This window comes from Cynocephalus volans, chromosome 3 (genome assembly GCF_027409185.1).
Source record: "Cynocephalus volans isolate mCynVol1 chromosome 3, mCynVol1.pri, whole genome shotgun sequence".
NCBI lineage: Eukaryota > Metazoa > Chordata > Mammalia > Dermoptera > Cynocephalidae > Cynocephalus > Cynocephalus volans.
Genome location: NC_084462.1, coordinates 137,455,344 through 137,475,528, shown reverse-complemented (window position 1 = coordinate 137,475,528; position 20,185 = coordinate 137,455,344). Strand labels below are relative to the sequence as shown.

Here is a 20,185-nt window from a genome sequence, read left to right as displayed (position 1 = left end):
AAATTGCATCTGCCTCTCATTAGACTGTGAGTACTCTTGCACAAATATTGCCCAGTACTGTATTTTGCTCTGCTTCTGTGTCCTGAAACACTGAATGAGTCATCTTTGTCTCTTTTCTCTCATCATGGTATCCAAAGAATCAAGTCCTGGTGAGTTTACCTCCCCATTACTATCAAATCTGTTCACTCCTTTCCATCCCAGCTTCCACTGCTCTAGTTCAAATTCACAGCAACTTTTGCCTGGACAATTGCTGTGGGTCCCCCTCTTTTCCATCTAACACTCCTCTAATCAGGGTCATCATGCACAGTTGGGCAGTTTGTTTACTGCACACAGGTGCTTGGCCAAGGAGGTTAGTGGGTTGAAGTGTAGCTTGCATTCCTGTACTTTGGTGTGGGCTTCTGTCTATCTGGAGAGAGAACCTTTGCAATTTGCACAAAGGTGCCACATAATGCCAATGGTATAGACCTGTACTGTCCACTGCAGTAGCCACTAGCCACATGTGGCAATTTAAAATTTAACTAATTAAAATGATGTAAAATTTAAAGTTCAATCCCTCAATCATACTAGCCATATTGCTAGTGCGCAATACCCACATGTGGCTAGTGGCTACTGTATTGGACAGTGCAGGTATAGAAATTTCTGCCGTTGCAGAAAGTTCTATCAGATAGCACTGGATAGACCCTGCTTCCAAGCCATTTTACCCAATTTGCTAGCGTGAGCGGTCTTTAATGCAAATCTAAACATGTCATTCTCTTGCTTAAATGCCTTCAGTGGTTTCCAGTTCCATCAGCAGCAATCATAGGTGATGAACCAGTTTTGTGGGTTACAACCAGCATTCAAAACAAAACAGCAAAAAAGAATAGAAGGGAAAATACTTATGGATCTTTAGTATTGTTTTGTGAAATTTTTGTTTCTGTTATATTTCTTTGTCTCTATATCTAGATGTCCATCTTGTTATAATTTGATGTCTATATGATGTTCCACTGGATTGCAGTGAGAAAGTCTTTCTACTTGTGGGTGGTGAGCAAAAGATTTTGAAAAACTTGGGCTGATGGGATAAGAAGTCTGAGCTCCTTAACCAAGAATATAATCTGTCCCTCTATAATCTGACCTGTTGCTCACCTCTTTCTGTCAACACTCTGTCTTAGCTTACGTTCCACTGCTACAGAACTGCTGCTGGTTTCATCTAAGACACCAAGCTTCCCCATCGCTCCTCCTCCCTTCCCCCCTCTCCCCCATCTCTGTGCCCTTGCTCAGTCTGAGTTGTTTCCTCGGACTTCTGCCTATTCTACCTTCTCTTTGCCTGGACAACTTCATCATGTAAGCCTCAGTTTAGGAAACGCCTACTCCAGCAATCCTGCCCTGAATGCTCCGGGGGGCGGGGGTGGGGGGGCTGGGTGCCCTTCTTTGACCTTTCATAACATCCCACAGACATCCATTTACAGGGTTATAATACTGTAATTATTTATTTAGGCGTTCATTTCCGGCACTATACTAAGTTCTTTCAGTATAAGTACTATCTTATTTATCTTTGTATCTCAAGCAAGAAGTGCAGTCCCTGGAAGAAACTTGGCACTCATTCATTCAATAAATATGTGTTCGAAGAATAAACGAGAGAAAAAAGGAAAAATCCGTCAATCAAGTGTGCGGACAACCTAAGTGCGACGCACACTCCGGCCATCAGGGGGCGCGAGCGCGGCGGGGCTGGAGCGCAGGCGTGCTGGGAGGGCGGGCGCCGCGGCGGCGGTGGCTGCGGCGGCGGTCGTGGCTGTGGCCGGGGGAAGTGAATGGTTTTACCCAGAGGGCCCTGCGCCGCCTTTCTCCGCTGGCACCGGCGCTGCTCCCTGCTGCTCCTCCCCGGCCATGGCGTTCACGTTCGCGGCCTTCTGCTACATGCTGGCGCTGCTGCTCACCGCCGCGCTTATCTTCTTCGCCATCTGGCACGTGAGTAGCCGGGGCCGGGGGAAGGAAGGCGAGGCGGCGGCGCAGCCTCTTCTCACCCCGGGCCCGCGGTCGGGGCCGCGACGGCCCCCGGAGGTCGGCGCGCCGGGGAATCGGGCCGGGGCGGGGCAGGCCCGGGGCGGGGAGTCTGCGCGCCCTCCCTGCGCGGGCTGGGGCCGCAGGTCCAGGCGGAGCCGGGGCATGCGGTGGCCCGCTGGATGCGCCCGCTGTGTCCCCGCGCAGGCCGCGCGCACCGCTACTTCTCCGCGGCTGGGTGTGGCTGCCGCGGTCCACAGGGTCCCCGCCGGACAGCGGACAGCGCCTCGCTCGCACGGACCCTCGGCCGGCCGGCGGCCCCACGCACCCGGGACGGTGTCGGGCGCACACAGCCCTGATACGTAACTAGCGTGAATGAAGTTTTCCAGATTTTTATTATTTAATGCAGATTGCTTTTCCTTCAGGGTTTCCGCAGGAGTGTGGCCAAAATGAGGTAGTTGTAACCTACTTTAGGTGAATTTCCAATTGCACTTTACAACACTTGTTGGGTGCTCTTCAAGGAGAATCACCTTTTTTTTCGGATTCAGTTTCCAGGTGAACTTTGATGCAGTTCGTATTGTTTCCTTTGTTGACTGCATCTCGGAGCTTTCCCCCTAAATCATACTTTGACCGTGGGAGGTTCTCGAGAGACGGTCTTCCAGGCCACCTGTGCATCACGGTAGCATCAGGGTAGCTTGATTTTAGTAGAGAGAGTCTTAATTTGATTTTGAAAATGCTCAGAAACCTTAAGCTTCTGTAGGGCAGTTTTATTTCTGTTACATCATGTTGTGTAGTGGAAGTACATCCTTGGTCCCTGTAAGGAACAAGTCGTAAATTCCCTGTGATATAGTTCCACAAGAAATTTTTAAGGATTCCTATTTCTTTAGCACAAAATTAGAAGCATTGAGAGCTCTCTGGAAACCAACATTCATTAAAAATTATCTCACATTTGCGTCTGTCCTCTCCGTATTCCAGTGCCTTCTGGAGTATTGGTCTTAACTTGAATGATTGAGCATGTTCACTCTGTAAGCTTTAAGTCAGGTTTCATCATGCCCATAAGAAGGATTTGTAATGAAACATGCAGAGGGGGCAGAGTAATGGCAGCAGTGTTTTGTGCGAAAAAAAGTTCTCAAAAGTAGAGTGATAACACAAATCCATTCCCTTTTGCTAAACAGTGTGATTGTGTTTATGATTATTTTAGAACCTGAGTGCTTGTATAGTGGGGAATGCTTATGTAGGCTGTTAACTGTGTCAGAAATAGCTGTTCTCTCAAAATATTTGTTAGTAGGAACCAATCAATTGAAGACCTCTTTGGTGGAAAAGCAATAAATAGGTAATTTGGGATGCAAACTAGGCCCGCCTTAGTAAACCTATGATGAAACTGAACTGTGTGGCTCCCTTTCGTCTGTAGATGTGGCTTTAAGTCCTTTTCTGCTTGATGGGTGTAATTTTTTTCTGGAATGATGGGGATTCTTAGAAGAGAGCTGTGGAGTGGTGTTTTTCACATTTTGAACTAGGTTGTGTTTGGCTTAAGGAAAACCTGAATTGTACTTTTACAAGATGGGCAATTTTGGGCTGGCCCATGGCTCACTTGGCAGACCGTGGTGCTGACAACACCAAGTCAAGGATTAAGATCCCCTTACCAGTCATCTTTAAAAAAGAAAAAAAATATGGGCAATTTTAGTTTCAGCTTTGAAATGAATGTGTGTCTGGGTGAAGTAGATAATTTTAAGTCCTATTACAGAATTAAAAAAAAAATTCCTTTGTACCACTGATTAATGGAGAGCTAATTAGGTGCTTAGGGATTTCTTAGTTCAGAGAATTACTGCATCCTTTTGGAAACAATTCTAATTTTAATTTTTCTATTATCCACATAGCCTTAAGTTTATTTTCTTAGGCAGTTTAAGTACGTTTCAGAAGACTTGTTTTGAAATTTCAAGTATAAATTCCAAAAATCCTGTTTATCTTTTTTTTTTTTTTTTTTAATAAAAGATGACCGGTAAGGGGATCTTAACCCTTGACTTGGTGTTGTCAGCACCACGCTCACCCAGTGAGCAACCGGCCATCCCTATATGGGATCCGAACCCGTGGCCTTGGTGTTATCAGCACCACACTCTCCCGAGTGAGCCACGGGCCGGCCCCCAAAAATCCTGTTTATATTAATTCTTGCATTAAAGGATATTTTTTATTTTGATGGTTTTATCTGTCAGTTTAGTACTAATTCATGTGATTAATGATCTGTGGAGAATAGAGTTGGGAGCATAGATTGTTTGAAAGCTAATAGTGCAGAAGTCATTCTTTAAAGACCTGTATCCAACTTGAAGGCTTCCTGAATTGCGTATTTTGGCATCTTTAGGGATTTATCTTTTTTGTTGTTTTTACACTACTGTGGAGAATATTGTGAACCTCTTTGTTCAGCCACACAGCTGCCAAAGGATTGAAAGTCACTAGTTTAAGGATCTTTTCAGAAGAGTTTTGAAAACTCTTATAGCTTATAGCAGTCAAGCAGAAACCTACTCAGCAATAAACTCAAAAGATCCCTTGAACTCACATGAAGAACATGTTTTTGATTAAAAAAAAGTTTTAAAGATAACTTTTGTATTCTGCTATTAAATTGGATCTTGTTATAGGCAAGTAGTTGTATTTGTGACTATGGTCCTTGTCTTTAACTTTATTACTAAAATGCATTGGAGGTATATCATAGCTAAGTCAGATAGCTGACTAATAGTGTCCATAAGTAACCAGAAATTAGTATCTTCTAATTGCATATTTACATTTTTAACATTTATATGTGTTAGAGGTCATTATCAAAGGATATTCCTTTTTCATGAGTTCTGTATTTTTTTTATCCCTAGTGTAATTTTTGTTTACGTTTTAATTTTTTCCCTCTCTTCCATTCAATCAGTATTTATTGAACACTTAATTATGTGTCAGGCAGTATTTTATATTGTAGGCCCTGGGACAGAATAGTGAATACAACTAAAACCTTTGCTGTCTTGTAGATGACATTTTAATGTTTAATTATTTTCCTTCTATTCCTATTTGGTTGGAGTTTTTATTAGGGCAGGTTGGTAAATTTTATAAAATTCTAGAAATAAAAAAACCCACCTTTTTATGAAACTAAGAACTTCAACGAAAATAAACAAGCAAATTAAGAGCTAGAAATATATCACTACTGATTACTGATAATATTGAGTAACACTATCTCACATATAAAGATACTATTCCTAATCTACCAGTGGAAGGGTAGGGTAGAGTAGGTTATGTGCCCCCTGGATGACCAGTGGCAGCAACTAAAATAGCTCCCCCATAAACTGGGTTTCTTTCTTTGACACCGGAGTTAATGACACAAAGTGGTGTGTAGCCCCTATTTTGGTTCTTAGTATGTTTTGATTTCGAAGTTGTGCATTTTAGTGACGTTTAGGATTAAGGCCCCATTCCTCCAGAGTGTGGGCGAAAACAATCTTAGAAATATGTGTTTAAGCACAAATGGGAACAAATTAAAGTGTTCGAGTCCATATCTAGTGTCCCACTGAGCACTATGCTGGGGAGGGGCATGCACAAATAATTAAAAATGGTCCTTTTCCCTGATGGACACCCAGTCTAGTGGGGCAAACAAACCTCTGTGGAAATACCATATGTCAGTATGAGAAATGCCCTACTGGCGGCATTATAAAGCCATGTGCTGTGTAGACAAGGATGCAGTTTTTTCTGCCCAAGGGAGTCAGGAAAACCTATGGAAATGAGTTGTCATAGGAAGAGGGTTTTTAGGATAAAGAGGTGTTTGGATAAATAGTCACGTAGGTGGGAGAAAGAACATTTTGAGTAGAGAAAATAACTTGAACAGAGGCGTGGTAGAAATTGAACACTGAGGTTAGTTATTACAGTGATATCAGATCATTTAAGTAATAATGACATAAATGTGTTTTCAGTTCTTTAAATCTGATTCTGGTTTTTCTTGTTGTTTTTAGTATATATTGAGTTTACTGTAAATTGGCACCTGTAATGTTGGTGCACTTTTGCTTTTGTTTTAGTAACTTTATTCATACTGATTTAATAATGGGGCAGGTTTGTTGCCGCTTTTTATTAAAATGAGTGATCCTAACTCTTTTACTTTTATTTTAGATTATAGCATTTGATGAGCTGAAGACTGATTACAAGAATCCTATAGACCAGTGTAATACCCTGAATCCTGTAAGTTATAATATAGGATTTATCTTTAGATTTTTAAAATGTGTTCGTTTTTAACTTGATATAATTTGAAAAGGGTCAATATTCTCAGTAGCATGATATATTTGTACTTTTTGAAGTAGGCAGAATTAAAAAAATATTCTTTTTCCTGTCATGCTTGACTATTATTAATCTACTTGTGATCTTGTCAGCTGTCATACTAACATTCTTCCAATCTGCTTTTTACATTGTCGGCCAAAGACAGTTGAAAAGGTCAAAAAGATTAAAAGAGTCAAAATTGCATTAAAGGTGTGTACTGCTTTTTAGTTTAATGTTTTAATGCTACATTCATTTCATGGGGAGGGTTAGGGCATTTGTATTTGTAATGTTTTGTTCAGTGTGCTCGTTCATATGCCTGTTGAGGTTTATGATTTCATGAAATTTCATATTTTATGCAAATGTTTGCTTGCTGACCCAGTCAAGTAGGGAAAGCTGTTAAATGCTTATGCATTTTTTAAATGTAATAGCCATAGGCACTTTGGTATTAATTTACTTATATTTGGTGCATTGTTTGAAAGTTGGTTAACATAAAATGACTTTAATAGATGGTGAGATTATTCCCGGGTATGACTTTTTGTGAGGCAGTATGCCAGTGGAATCTTCAGTACTGATTTTGCCTTCCATGTCTAGTTTTATCTGTGGTTATGTGGTGTTCTGGAATAAATTAATTCAGTCTTTCAGCTGATGTTTATTCAGAGCCTTTTAGGTAGATAGCTCTGTTCTTGGGCTCTGGAATCTTGCAGTAATGCTGTCTTTTGGACTCCTGGTGCTAGAGTTTTGTAGTAACAATTTGTATACAAATGTCTACATAGTCATTTCTAGTGTATATCCACTCTAAATTTCTAAAACAGGCTTGTCTTAAACTAAGTTCTGTGCTGTGATGGATTTTGTGGTAATGTGGCTGCATTGTGCTTAGGGGTTTTATGTATATTTTATCTCACTTAGGAAGATTCTCCTGTAGTCTGTAGGTTTGATTTTGCTTGATTGGCCAAGTGAAAGGTTGTTTGTAAGAAACCAGTGGGTATGTCTTCAAGAAATAGAATACAATAAAAATTAGTTAATGAAGATGAGAATTTGTGGAGGCTTTGGTAGTGTAAAACTAATGCACTAACATGGTAGAGGGATTTTGTTTCGAAAAGTGTCTAGAAAGTCAGTTTGCTACATTATCATTGTTTCCCAGTTAATGTGAATGATGGAATAGATTTCTAGTTTGTGGAGAACGGTTAAGTAAGACTTAATGTAGGTACAGCTAAAAGTATTAACTTACTAGCTGTTTCTCTGCTCTTATGAAATAAAACATGAGAGGATGAATCTACCTTCTCCAGAAAGTAGTAAGTGTTCATTGTAAAACATCTTAACCTTAGTAGTTGAAACTGATTGTTACCAAGAAATAAAGAAACTGAAATTGCTCCTTATGACAATTGTTTGTTAATAGTATTCTATGCTCTTTGGCTTTTCATTACTTCAAATAACTAGACAATGCTGAGGGTAATAATAGCTGAAATCAGATGAGGACTTTCCTGGGTGCCAGGCTGTGTGCTAAGCATTTTACCTTGATTTTTTTCATTCAGTTCTCATGACAGTCCTAAGAGGTAGGTAATGTTGTTCTCATGAGTAGGACAGTAAACTGAGGCTTTGTGAGGTTAAGGTACTTTGCCCAAGGTTACACAGCTATGGTACACCCAGAATTTGAACCCAGATAGCCTGATTTTTGAAGCTCAAGCTCTTGTATTTCCCTAATTTACTGTAAATTTAAGAGGGACTAATTTCATTTTAACATATAATGTGTGATTTTTGGCTTTTCTTAATGGAAAGAAGTTCTCACTGAGAAAAGACATGTTTGGGACTCCCTAATGTTTCAGTAGGTTGGAAGGATGTTTTTACAGCAGCGAAGTTGCGTTTTGCATCGGGTGCCGATAATTGGCTGAATAGCAGTGCATCTGACAGTTTTCCCTATTTAAAGTTGTTTTGACAGTTCTGCCAAAGTATGGGGGAAGACAAATATCATTTTTTTAAAAACGTGAACTTTAACAAGAGAATATTCTGTTTTGCATGTTTGAGTACTATCATTTCAGCCATATTTGCATGTGGTATTTTTTCTGGATACTAGTTTTTGTGTAAACTTTGATTCCCAAATGTGTAATTTTTGTGCCACTTATGGGGAAATTTTATCATTAAAGAATGATGATTGGTTTTTATAACAGATGCATAATGTTTCTGAACTTTTTTTTTTGAGAAGAAGGAGTGAGTGTGGTGTTTGTTTCATATTAGAACTGGTAGAATTGCAGATTATCTTTTAACACTCTTATTAAAGTATATTGTTTTAGCAATGGGAGGTTATGCTTTCAAAATCATTCCCCACACCTCAGACTGTAAGTGTAAGATGAAACCTTGCATGATGGTTTGTTTGTTAGGTATCAGTTGGCTTTAGAGGGTTGAAATAGGCTTATTATATTTTAAAGAAAAACTCTATAATTTAAACTAGTATTATAAAAGCAGTCCTTTTGCACCCAACAAAATGTATATTTTTCTTGGTTTGTACTGGTGTACTCATTGAGTTTTAAATATGTCCTGTGGACATTTTCTTGTTTAGAGAACTTTGATCTTAAACAGATGGTAGCTTAAAAGGTTCATATTATTTACAAGTTTATATACATATGTAGAGTTTATCTTTTGTTATTTATTATGGTGCTTAAGTTTGTGGAAAATATCTGGTTACTGGTGTAAAGAAGTCGGTTTTACTGGAATTTCATTTAAAATAGTATTCATTAAAAAGTTCGCTCGGTAGCTTTAAATTGGAAAAAGTAATTTGGGAGAATTAGAAAGTGGGATTCAATATGTAGTAAAATTATATTATTTCTATGGCCATGGTTCCCCCTCAGGAAATATCTGATAATATTGAAGATTCATGTGATTTTAATTTGGTATTAAGTAAACACTTGAAAAACTGGCTTTGTAGCTGTGACTTTTGGGAACTTTTGCTGAAACTTGCAGTGAAAGGTTTTGATATTTTTATTTAACAAAGGCATTAGGCTGAAATCTTCAGGGTAAGAAACATAATTTAAAATAAAGCATTAACTCTTGGTCATTTTATAAAAAGCATTTTGCTTGAATTAATTTTTCCTCAATTGATACTACCTGCATTCAAAAGGTTTATTTTGTTTTTGAGTTCTGGGCTTCTACTGGTCTTCTGCTGTGTCTGTAGCATCTCCTTGGCAAGCAGGTGCAAAGAAACAGAAAGGCCATGTAAGAATGGGAACTCAGGAACCTGGAAGATTCTAATGTCATGGTTAAGAACTCAGTCTTTTCCCTCCTGCCTTGCAGAAAGCACATTGTTTGCATTTGTGTGTATTAGTGTTCTTCCCCTTGACTGCTGAGATTATTGGCTGATTGGCTTTCCATTGAAAAATTACTTTTATGGTAATGTGATGTGGTTTGCTAAATAGTGTATGTGTAGCATTCCTGGTTACTGTTAAAGGCTTAAAAACACTAATGCATAAACTTCTGAAAGGGAGTTTTGTTTCTGTGAATTTTTTTATATCATGTTGCATGTGGTCAGATACCTCATTTTTGTATTTTTATCATTGTTGAACAGTGGAAAGAAAAAGTATTCCTCTTGATTAGCAAATAATCTGTGAACAACCTGGGTGGTAACTTTGTGTAATTCAACCTGTTGCTGTAAAGAATTTGAGTTTTAAGTTTTAAGACATATCTTTTAGTGCAAACTGTATCCTCTGGTCAGTTTGCTAGTACTCTTGCTTTTAGTAAACAGTTTAATGAAACCTCAGTAGCATCTGTCATTTCTGATCCTAAGAAAACAGTGATTTTTCATTATGGAAATTTGGTTGCCACCTGCTTTCCAGATTAGCAGTTGACTTAATGCCAAGGCTTTTTGATAACTGGCTTGTATTTTTCTTCCAGCTTGTACTTCCAGAGTACCTCATCCATGCTTTCTTCTGTGTCATGTTTCTTTGTGCAGCAGAGTGGCTTACACTGGGTCTCAATATGCCCCTCTTGGCATATCATATTTGGAGGTAATATTTAGATATACTTTTAATATTTTTCCTAATTAAATTTTAATTATACTGTGGTTGATATGGTATGCCAGTCACCTAAATGAAAATTGAAAATTAGTTGATATTTATTTAAAAAAAATCATGTGTACACCTGTGCAACCACCACCCAGCTCAAGATAGACAATAGTTCCTGCCCCATCCCAGTCAATTACCTGTTACCCCCCACACCTCTATCAACTTTGCTTAGTGTTGCTTGTCTTTGAACTTCACATAAATCAAAATGTACAGTGTGTGTCTAACTTCTTTCCCCATGTTTACTTTATAACTCTAAATAAACTTGGTTATTTCTAAAGATAATCATATTTCATAACTTGTAATAGTTATCTCTCCCCTGTATAGAGTTAGAGTTTTTTGTTTTAAATTGGCATGTCAAAATCTCATTGCCCTTGGTTTTAGGAAATATCGACTGAAGAAGTATTTAGAAGTAAAGTGGTATCGCATCTGTTACTGACTCTGAAATGTGTCAGAAAAAAATCTGCTCTTAGAGACAAACAAGAAAGAGAAGGATTAAGCAAGTGTGGTACATGTGAATACTTGGAATATCTGGGTGAAGGATTCTTGCATCTTTTCTATAAGTCCAAAATTATGTGAAGATACAAAGTTAAAAGGGGGCTTACAGGTTAGCTCACTCCATTAGAGCTGATAACACCAAGGTCAAGGGTTGAGATCCCCATACTGGCCGCCACCAAAAAGGCCTTATTTCTTTTACAATTATTTCTGGGTGTTTTTTTTTTTTTTAAATTTCTGAAAATGCAGAAACCCGATGTGACTTGTTTAGCTGTCCTATTCTGCTCACTTCGGGCTCTAGTTTTTAAATTAAGATGGTAAAAGGGAAGAGTTTCACCTGTATAAGAACAATATGTTTTTCTGTATGAATCACCTCTCATTGTAGTAAGTGTTTGAGGAGAAAAACCCTCTTTCTCATCCCGAAGGTTTGCTGCCCTTTCTGAGTGGCTAATAGACTGTGTTTATTCCAGGTATATGAGTAGACCAGTGATGAGTGGACCAGGACTGTATGACCCTACAACCATCATGAATGCAGATATTCTAGCATATTGTCAGAAAGAAGGATGGTGCAAATTAGCTTTTTATCTTCTAGCATTTTTTTACTACCTATATGGGTAAGTTTGAAAAATACAATGAAAGTACGATTTCACTTTGCTGCCTAAAAAGTTTGCAGGCATTTTGGTCTTGACACTTTAAAATCCACTTGAAGAATAACTTAGTGTCTTGAATGGTGGTAACAAGTGGTGGCACAGAGCAAACTAGCACATTCACACACATTCAACGTGACACACAGTGGTACTTGTCAAGGCAGCAAACTGGCATGCAGCCAGAGGCAGAGTTTGGTCAAGGATGCTGCTTCCTAAGTTTTCAGACACACACACATTCAGTTGGTAAAGGACAGTCATTCTGCTTGACAAAGTGATGGTATCAAGAGGGTAAGGCTGTGTGAGTTCGTAAAAAAAATTTCTAATTGGCTTCAGTGTCTCTCCAGAGTTTGTATTTATTGCTTTCCTTATTTTTTATAAGCTCTGTGCTCTGCCTTTTATTTGCTGGTTTGCTTGATCTGAATAGGATGAATGAAGGAAGTTCTACCTCACATGGTGGTTGCAGTTACGAATTTTTCTTCTTTCATACCACGATAGGCTCATATCATTGTTCCTCTAGGTCAGGGTTTCTCAATTTTGGCACTGTTGATACTCTGGGCTGGACAATTCTTTGTTGTGGGAGTCTGTCCTGTACATTGTAGGATGTTTGGCATCACTCCTGGCCTCTACCCACTACATGACAGTACTACCTCACACTCCCAGGCGTGACAACCAAAAATGTGTCTGAACATTGCCAAATGCCCCCCTGTGGAGCAGAGTTTCCCTGCTTGAGAACCACTGCTGTAGGTGTACTGTAGACGGAGTGAAATGTTTGTTTATTACAGTTAGAAAAGGACATTGTTAAGTGTGAAGTTATAGTTTTTCTTTAATCTATATAAATATACTTATCTCTTATTGATATGTATTCAATTGGAGAAGGCTTTCTATCTGATTTTCAAAATATAAAAAATAATTAGCTGTGTAAGATGAAATTGTTGAAATAATTAAGCTTCCATTCCCTCTCCTTTTTGTTACTTAAAAACTTGCTAAGTATCATATGATAGGCTTATATTCATATTTCTCTGTATATCATATGCTTTCACTATAGAAAAGGATGAATGAAGAGTTAGACTGAAATTTAGGAAAAAGGTATTTTTATGCTTTTAGAGGCTATAACTGTGAAATTGAGTACCCTTCTGTGTATCTACAGATGTTGTTTGTGTATGAAACAGAGATACTGAATAGGTTCTGAAAAGTAAAATTCCATGTGTCATTCTAATTTCCTGTTCATTTTCATTTTTTAAGTTTCCATGACAAATGTCTGGAACAGTCCTGGCATATCATAGTCACTTAAAGCATATTTATTGAAAGAAAGAAAACGAATGATTAAATAAGTGATAAAGTTGGAGATATGCAGTTGTGGGATAATGTTCACCAGGATATTGGTAGCAAGCACTAGGACATTTTTTCTGTTTTAAAATTGTCAGGTTTGTTCAGCTCCTTGCTTTGCATTTCCTTGTAGAGATACATGCTTTTTGAACCATGCCCCTATGCCTTTCTCACATCATTCTTTATGTAGAATTGCCCTTGTCAGTTCATAAGCCTAAATCAAATAGTTACTGCCATTTATGTTGCTGGTTTGTCCCCTTTTCTTTTTTAATCCCGTTGCTGTTGCTTAGAGCCTTTCTCTGATGGGAAAGTTGCTTAATTGATCAATCCCTTCTATAAAATGGGAATAGTAACAGTCCCTGCCTCCTAGTACTGCTTGGAGGATTAAGTGAGATGATGTATATGAAAGACCTAACAGAGGGCCTGGCACAAAGTAAGCCTTCCGAAGATGCTCACGCCTATTATTAGATACAATTCCAGAGCAGTGTGGTGTTTGGAATTGCTTCTCAAAGCTCCCATCCCCATTAAGCTTTCAGCTGTGCTGTTCTACTTGCTAAAATTGGAAAGGAAGTAGGGGACAGCTATAGCACATGCACTGAGCCAAGTCCTATGTTAGGCAAAAGTCCATAAATGCAAATTAAAATCAGATTGTGAACTTGTCATTAGTCTTTTCATTTTCCATGATACTATTTCGCTATATAAAGCAGACTCAACTTTTTTGTGCTCTTAATTTTTATAATTAGGAATGTTTGAATTAACAGCTTTCTTCTTCTTTTCAGCATGATCTATGTTCTGGTGAGCTCTTAGAACAACACACAGAAGAATTGGTCCAGTTAAGTGCATGCAAAAAGCCACCACATGAAGGGATTCTATCCAGCAAGATCCAAGAGTAGCCTATGGAATCTGATCAGTTACTTTAAAAAATGACTCCTTATTTTTTAAATGTTTCCACATTTTTTGCTTGTGGAAAGACTGTTTTCATATGTTATACTCAGATAAAGAATTTAAATGGAATTACGTACACGTTAATATAAAATGATTACCTCTGGTGTTGACAGGTTTGAACTTGCACTCCTTAAGGAACAGCCATAATCCTCTGAATGATTGTGTTAATTTCTGACTGTCCTTAGTCCATTTGAAGTTTTGTTTATAGGAACTTGTAGAGCTCATTTTGGTTTTATTGAAATGCCATCTAATTATAAATTAGCAGTAGATATCAGGTGCTTCTGATGAGCTGAAAATGTATATCTGACTTGTGGGAAACTTCATGGGTTTCCTCGTCTATGCTGTAGATGACTACATAAGGATACATTTACAAAAATAAGAATAGTTGGATTTTTTTTCCCCTTTGACTTGAATATTATCCCTGAAAATTGCATGAATGAGAGATTTCCTATATTTCCATCAGAGTTGCTTTAATTCTTAAGCATAAGTGAACATGATATAAAAATATATGCTGAATTACTTGTGAAGAATGCATTTAAAGCTATTTTAAATGGTTGTAAGACATTACTTACTAAGAAATTGGTTATGCTTACTGTTCTAATCTGGTGGCAAAGGTATTCTTAAGAATTTGCAAGTACTTTAGATATTCAAAACTGAATGAGAGAAACTTGTATAACCATCCTACTGTTCCTTTAGTGCAATATAATAAAACTCTGAAATGAAGACTTATTTTCAGTGCATTGTTTTAAAGATTATGAATAGCTATTTCTTAAACTTGCTTAATCCATAGTAAAAACATTACTGTCATTTTTTTAAAAAAATAGTAGAGTATTGTGGTTTTTCTTAAAAATACCATGCCTGAATCTAAAAAGGAAGGTTTTTAAATGGCCAGGCACATTACCCTCTGTTGTCATTTGACAGGATTCATAAACGTTGATGGCACAGCATCATCATTTCTTTTACTGGTTAAACAAAATTACTGTGGCATCTCAAATGTTTTAATTTTTTTTTTCCTTTTTGAAACAGCTGGTTTTAAGATAAAACAATTTGTAAATTTGAGATTTTGCTGTTACTTGTAAGACAGGTAAATTAAGGCTTGCATCTTTTTGTAAACATTCTTGTGCTTTATTTGGGATGAGGAAGTTGAGGCAATTGAAAATAGTATAAGTGGTTTAGAACTTTCTTGAATGATGGATCAGAGAAAGAAAACCAATATATAGAAATTTCACATAATGATAAGGGAGTTTATGGATATGTTTGTGGAAGTCTGAGAACTTCTTGAATTAGATGCTGTTTTATTCTCTACTAGTGAAAAAGAGCTTTGGAATAATGCTTCCCCCACCTTTGAGAGAATAGCTGTTACTGTTTTGAGAGTGGGTTATGGGAGTGAGTGTGGTGAAGAAGAGAACGTAGAATCAGAAGAGCTAGGAGAGTTGAACTGTTGTATAACAAGGAAGGCGTTAGAGACCTTGTATGTTATAGTCTGGAGGACATCTACAGGGATCTGACTCTTTGTCAGTTCTTGCAGTAAATTATTGAGTACTTGGCACTGAAGACTCATGCTTTGAATACAAGCAATCATTCAGTTTTTAATCCACCTAATAATATCAGCATCCATTCCTCATTTTTCTTTTTTGTTCACGAGTACTTTTGATCATGAGAGACCTAGACGAGACAAATCTATAATCCAGATAGATTTCTTGGGGCTGTTACTTTAGTATTTGTGAATTTTCGTGAACCCTTGCTGTCTCTTAGCAAATGCTACTTTATAAGTTTTAACAAACATCCTTTTAATTATCTATCCTAGAATATTCTCCAGGAGTACTGCAAAGTTTATTGGTTGGAATTTGTGGAAGTCACTTTTCTCATCCTTCCAAAATTAGATATGTAGTCCTCAGCTGATTCCTCAAAGATGATTGACAGTGAGGTTTCCCCAGCTCAGTGGTAGATTGTTAGCCTCTAGGTATGTAAATGTTTAGAAGATTGACTACCTGGATGCTCTCATAATATCTACCCACCTTTACCTTTTCAGTGTTTTTTTTTAAAAATTAGGTCATTTACAAAGAGAAAGCAGAAACGAAGTACTTGCATTTGATAATAACCCACAGGCTATTTTCTTTGTTCTGAGTTTAATTTCTTCTCCACATTAATCTATTTGGAGTGGCCCTAGCCTTACCTCTATTATTTCTGCTGGTTCAGCTGAGGCATAGTTAGCCCAGGTTTATAGTCCTTTCCAGTTTATATCAGATAATCCCTGTGTAGTGACGGCTATTTGTTTGGGTATTTTTCTTCCTTGTTATAATGACTTTTGATATTATGTGCTTTATCTTTAAGAGCTTTTCAACTCTCAGAAACCATTTTCCCATTTGTGCCTATTTTATTGCATCTAGTGTAACACTTTGGGTATATCTATACCAAAAATTTTTTGTTGCTGTGGATTCTACAGATTCTCCTGGATTAAAAATCTTATATAATACATGTAGTCTGTTTAGCAGTTATTCTACTGAGTAATAATATTATCATGGCAATATTTCTCTGTCGTACCAAGGAGCTGTAGGATAGAAACTATTTAAATGTTATTGATGATGTTTCATGGTTTTCACAATGCTTAACTGATATTCCCCACTCCCTATTCCAGGGTAGAGGAGAGTTCGGTCTCAGGCTGAAGTCTGAATTATTTATTTTTTATAGGAAAAAGATGTGATAGGAAATGACCTGACAATCCACTTTTGAAATGTATTGCGTATTAGTAAAACATTTTTGAAGTCTCACCAGTTATTCTGTGAACCGCCAGAGTTACCAGTCAGGTTCAGATACCCAGATTATGGTCTATCACAAGGCAGTTTGTAGCATGTGCCTCTTTTAAAGCCTAAAGTATTTTTCAGCTTGAGACCACTCATGGTAATAGCTCTCATAGAACTCTTCCTGCTTCCCAAATCAGCATATTTTGAGGATATGTCAAATATTTACATAGAAAGGAAATAGAGCTGTATGTGCTTTGAAACTGGCAAAATATTTTCCTTTGTACAACACTTTTCTTTTTCTCCAGTTATATGTTTATGAATATTGTTCATGGTATATTATTGCCATGGTACAGATAATGACTTCTGTAGTTCTCTTGTACCTTGCAGGGATGAGCTTTCATTTTAGGTGTGGCTGTATCATAGCAGTATGATATACCAACCCCATTCAAATAATGGTCTGTATTTAGAAATATACATCTAGTTTCCTTATGTCATTTAACATCCATAATGTGCATGTCTATATAATCATTTGTATAGTATAAACGTAAATAAAATTTTGATGGCCAAAATATTCTAAAACAACACTCTTCTTGGAGGGGGAAAGAAAAATATTGATAGCTGTCTAGCATTGTTCATAAAAGTTATTCATATTCATCCTTTTTGGAAACTATTAGTATTATTAGTCTCAAATAATCTTGAGTTCTTTTGCTCAAATCAGTCATTGATCTGCAGTCAGACCAGCAGCTAATAAGTCTCTAGTACTAGTAATAGAGCTTAGAAAATGCTTCTGAACTAATACTTCAGAGTGATGCCAAGACAAAAAATGTGGTTCTATTTCTGGATATATTGATTAGATTTCTTATAGCAATTTTATACTGACTAAAATTCAGAGTTGCAGAGCTAAATGTTTGAAAGGAGTAAATAACTGCTGCTTGTTCAGTTGGTTTTGGAAAATAGTATTAACCATATGAAGTGACTGATCTGTGGGGTTGGAGTAAAGGTTTTGTCCTGCATTAATTTTATCAATGCATATTGTAGATGTGTAGGTCATTTTGGCATGCAAAAGAATGAATTGCATCTTCAAATATGTTAATTGTATTGTACAGTGCTTTTTCTAAATATTTAAATTTATTTGGTTACCATGTTCATATATTCTGGAGAAGAAAAATTTCTTAAATAGATTAATGACTAGGTAGACCCTAAAACTATTAAGAGAAACATAAAATGTAGTTAGTTATCTATGCTCATGGTTTGTTAAAATCTAAGTTAACCATAATGGTGCTGTACCACTGTCCAAAGAAAATGTCCTTATAGCCCTACCTTACTCCTTAGAGCTTGCTTATTTTGCTTTTGTATATTTAATAAAAACGGTCTCAAATGTTTTCTTGTGTAGTTTATGGATAATGGTTGAATCTGTGTGTTAATTGCACATGCAGCTATCTCTGGTTTGTATATGACCAGGACCCTAAATTGTCCCTGCACTCTTATCCCCCATTGTTATGGGGGATGACATACAGGTTAGGCAGAAAAAATACGTTTCCTGAAATATTAGAATTACATGTTATTAAACTTGACAATTATTTTTCAGTAGTGACATCCCAGGTTTCTCTGTTATGGATAACTGATGTTTTCCCTTAGTTTAGCTAAGCATTTTAAATGTGGAAGGCTTAATTAGCACTTTCAGTGGAAGTTGAGATGCATGCATTTTGAAAATTTGATTATTAAAGGATTTCATTAATCCATGCCAATATTTTTCCTCCATTTTCCTAAGTATTAATAATAAACTAAATATTTGTGTTGCGAGAAAGCTAATACAGATGATCCTCAACTTATGATGGGGTTATGTCCCAATAAACCCATCATAAATTGAAAATATAGTAAATTGAAAATGCATTCAATATACCTAACCTATTGAACATCATAGTTTTTAAAATTTTGATTATTATTAGCAAATTCATTATTACAAATTGTGATTTTTCTTTATTCCCTGTACCTGATCACTCCCCAAACTCCCTCCCTCCTTCCCCCCGTCTACTACCATGGGTTTGTTCTACGTATTGTTGTAGTCTATCAGTCCTCCCTTCCTTCCTTCTTCTCTCCCTCCCTCCTTCCCTCTCTTCCCTCCTTTCTCTCTCTCTCCTCCCTCCCCTCCCCTCCCCTCCCCTCTTTCTTAGCACCCAGTTATGAGTGAGAGCATGTGGTATTTTGGTATTTCTCTTTTCTTGTCTGGCTTATTTCACTTAACATAATTTTCTCCAGATTCATCCATGTTGCTGCAAATGGCAGAATTTCATTGTTTTTTATGGCCAAGTAGTATTCCCTTGTGTATATATACCACATTTTCCTTATCCAGTTGTCCATTGACAACTTAAACGTTGGTTCTGTATTTTGGCTATTGTAAATAGAGCTGCAGTGAACATGGGAGTGCAGGTATCCTTTTAACATGATAATTTCTATTCCTTTGGATATATCCCCAGTAGAGGGATTGCTGGATCATATGGTAGTTCTATCTGTAGTTGTCTGAGGAACCTCCATATTCTTTTCCATGATGGCTGTGCTAATTTACAGTCCCACCAACAGTGTAGAAGAGTTCCCCTTTCCCCACATCTTCGCCAGCATTTGTTATTCTCGGTCTTTTTAATATTGGCCAGTCTAACGGGTGAGATGATATCTCAATGTGGTTTTGATTTGCATTTCTCTGATGACTAGTGATGCTGAGCATTTTTTCATGTACCTGTTGGCCATTTATGTCTTCCTGTCGAACGTCATAGTTTATAGCCTAGTCTACCTTAAACATACTCAGCACATTTACATTAGCCTACACTTCGGCAAAATCATCTAGCACAAAGCCTATTTCATAATAAAGTGTTGAATATATCATGAGATTTACTGAATACAGTACGAAAAGTGAAAAACAATATTTGTATAGGTACTTGAAGTATGGTTTCAAAATTGGAAGTCGAACCATGGTAAATTGGGGACTATAAAATTTGCTTATGACAATTTTAATGATTGTCTAAAGTTTAACAGAATATTGTGATTTTTAAACTGTACTTGGTTGTAATGCTAAAATTATGAAGAAGGCCAATCTATTATTGCAGCCTGTACTTAAAAAAAAATAACTTTCTTGATATAGCTTTTGGCATTAATTATCTGAGATAAGAAATCCCCAGGTCAAACATTTAGATACTGGTGGGATATGTATGTGATTCTCCCATCTTCCTGTATCCTCATAAAATCTTAAGTTCTAGTACATATAAAAGTATTAAAATATTGATTTTATATTACAGAACATACTGGTGCTCAGAACTGAAGTTCCCAAATAGCACTAATAGTTTTGGAGTATTCCCTAATGAAATTCAAGTAGTTCAGCAGCAAGAAGATTATGAGACAGAATAAGTCTTTTGGTCTTTTCTATGATTATTGAAAAACTAAATTTTGATGTGGCAAAACTTTGTCTTTTGTGTGAAAGTACCTCTAAGTCTGCAGCCTGTTGGTAATAGCCAAATAACTGTTGGTTCACATTTGTGATTACCAGTAGCCAAGGGAACCACGGGACTGCTGTGCACAGTATTGAAACCACTTAGGTCTGTTAAAACCAGTGGCTATGACTCATTCTGTGATCCTCGTCTGCATTTCAAATGACTGCTTTGGGTAGCTCAAAGCCGAATTTAAAGACAGAAGTTCCATAGTATAGGGCAAAGCAAAGGAGTGAGAGAATTGGAGATGTTAA

General features: G+C 37.1%; 1 protein-coding gene across 1 annotated transcript; it reads left to right on the top strand.

Moving 5' to 3' along the window:
- Positions 1–1,786: 1,786 nt before the first annotated feature.
- CNIH1 (cornichon family AMPA receptor auxiliary protein 1) lies at positions 1,787–17,833 on the top strand. Its single transcript, XM_063090610.1, has 5 exons — positions 1,787–1,944; positions 6,103–6,171; positions 10,129–10,241; positions 11,261–11,404; positions 13,543–17,833. The coding sequence occupies exons 1-5, from the start codon at positions 1,864–1,866 to the stop codon at positions 13,568–13,570; spliced, it is 435 nt and encodes a 144-aa protein (XP_062946680.1). The 5' UTR covers positions 1,787–1,863; the 3' UTR covers positions 13,571–17,833.
- The last annotated feature ends 2,352 nt before the right edge of the window (positions 17,834–20,185 follow it).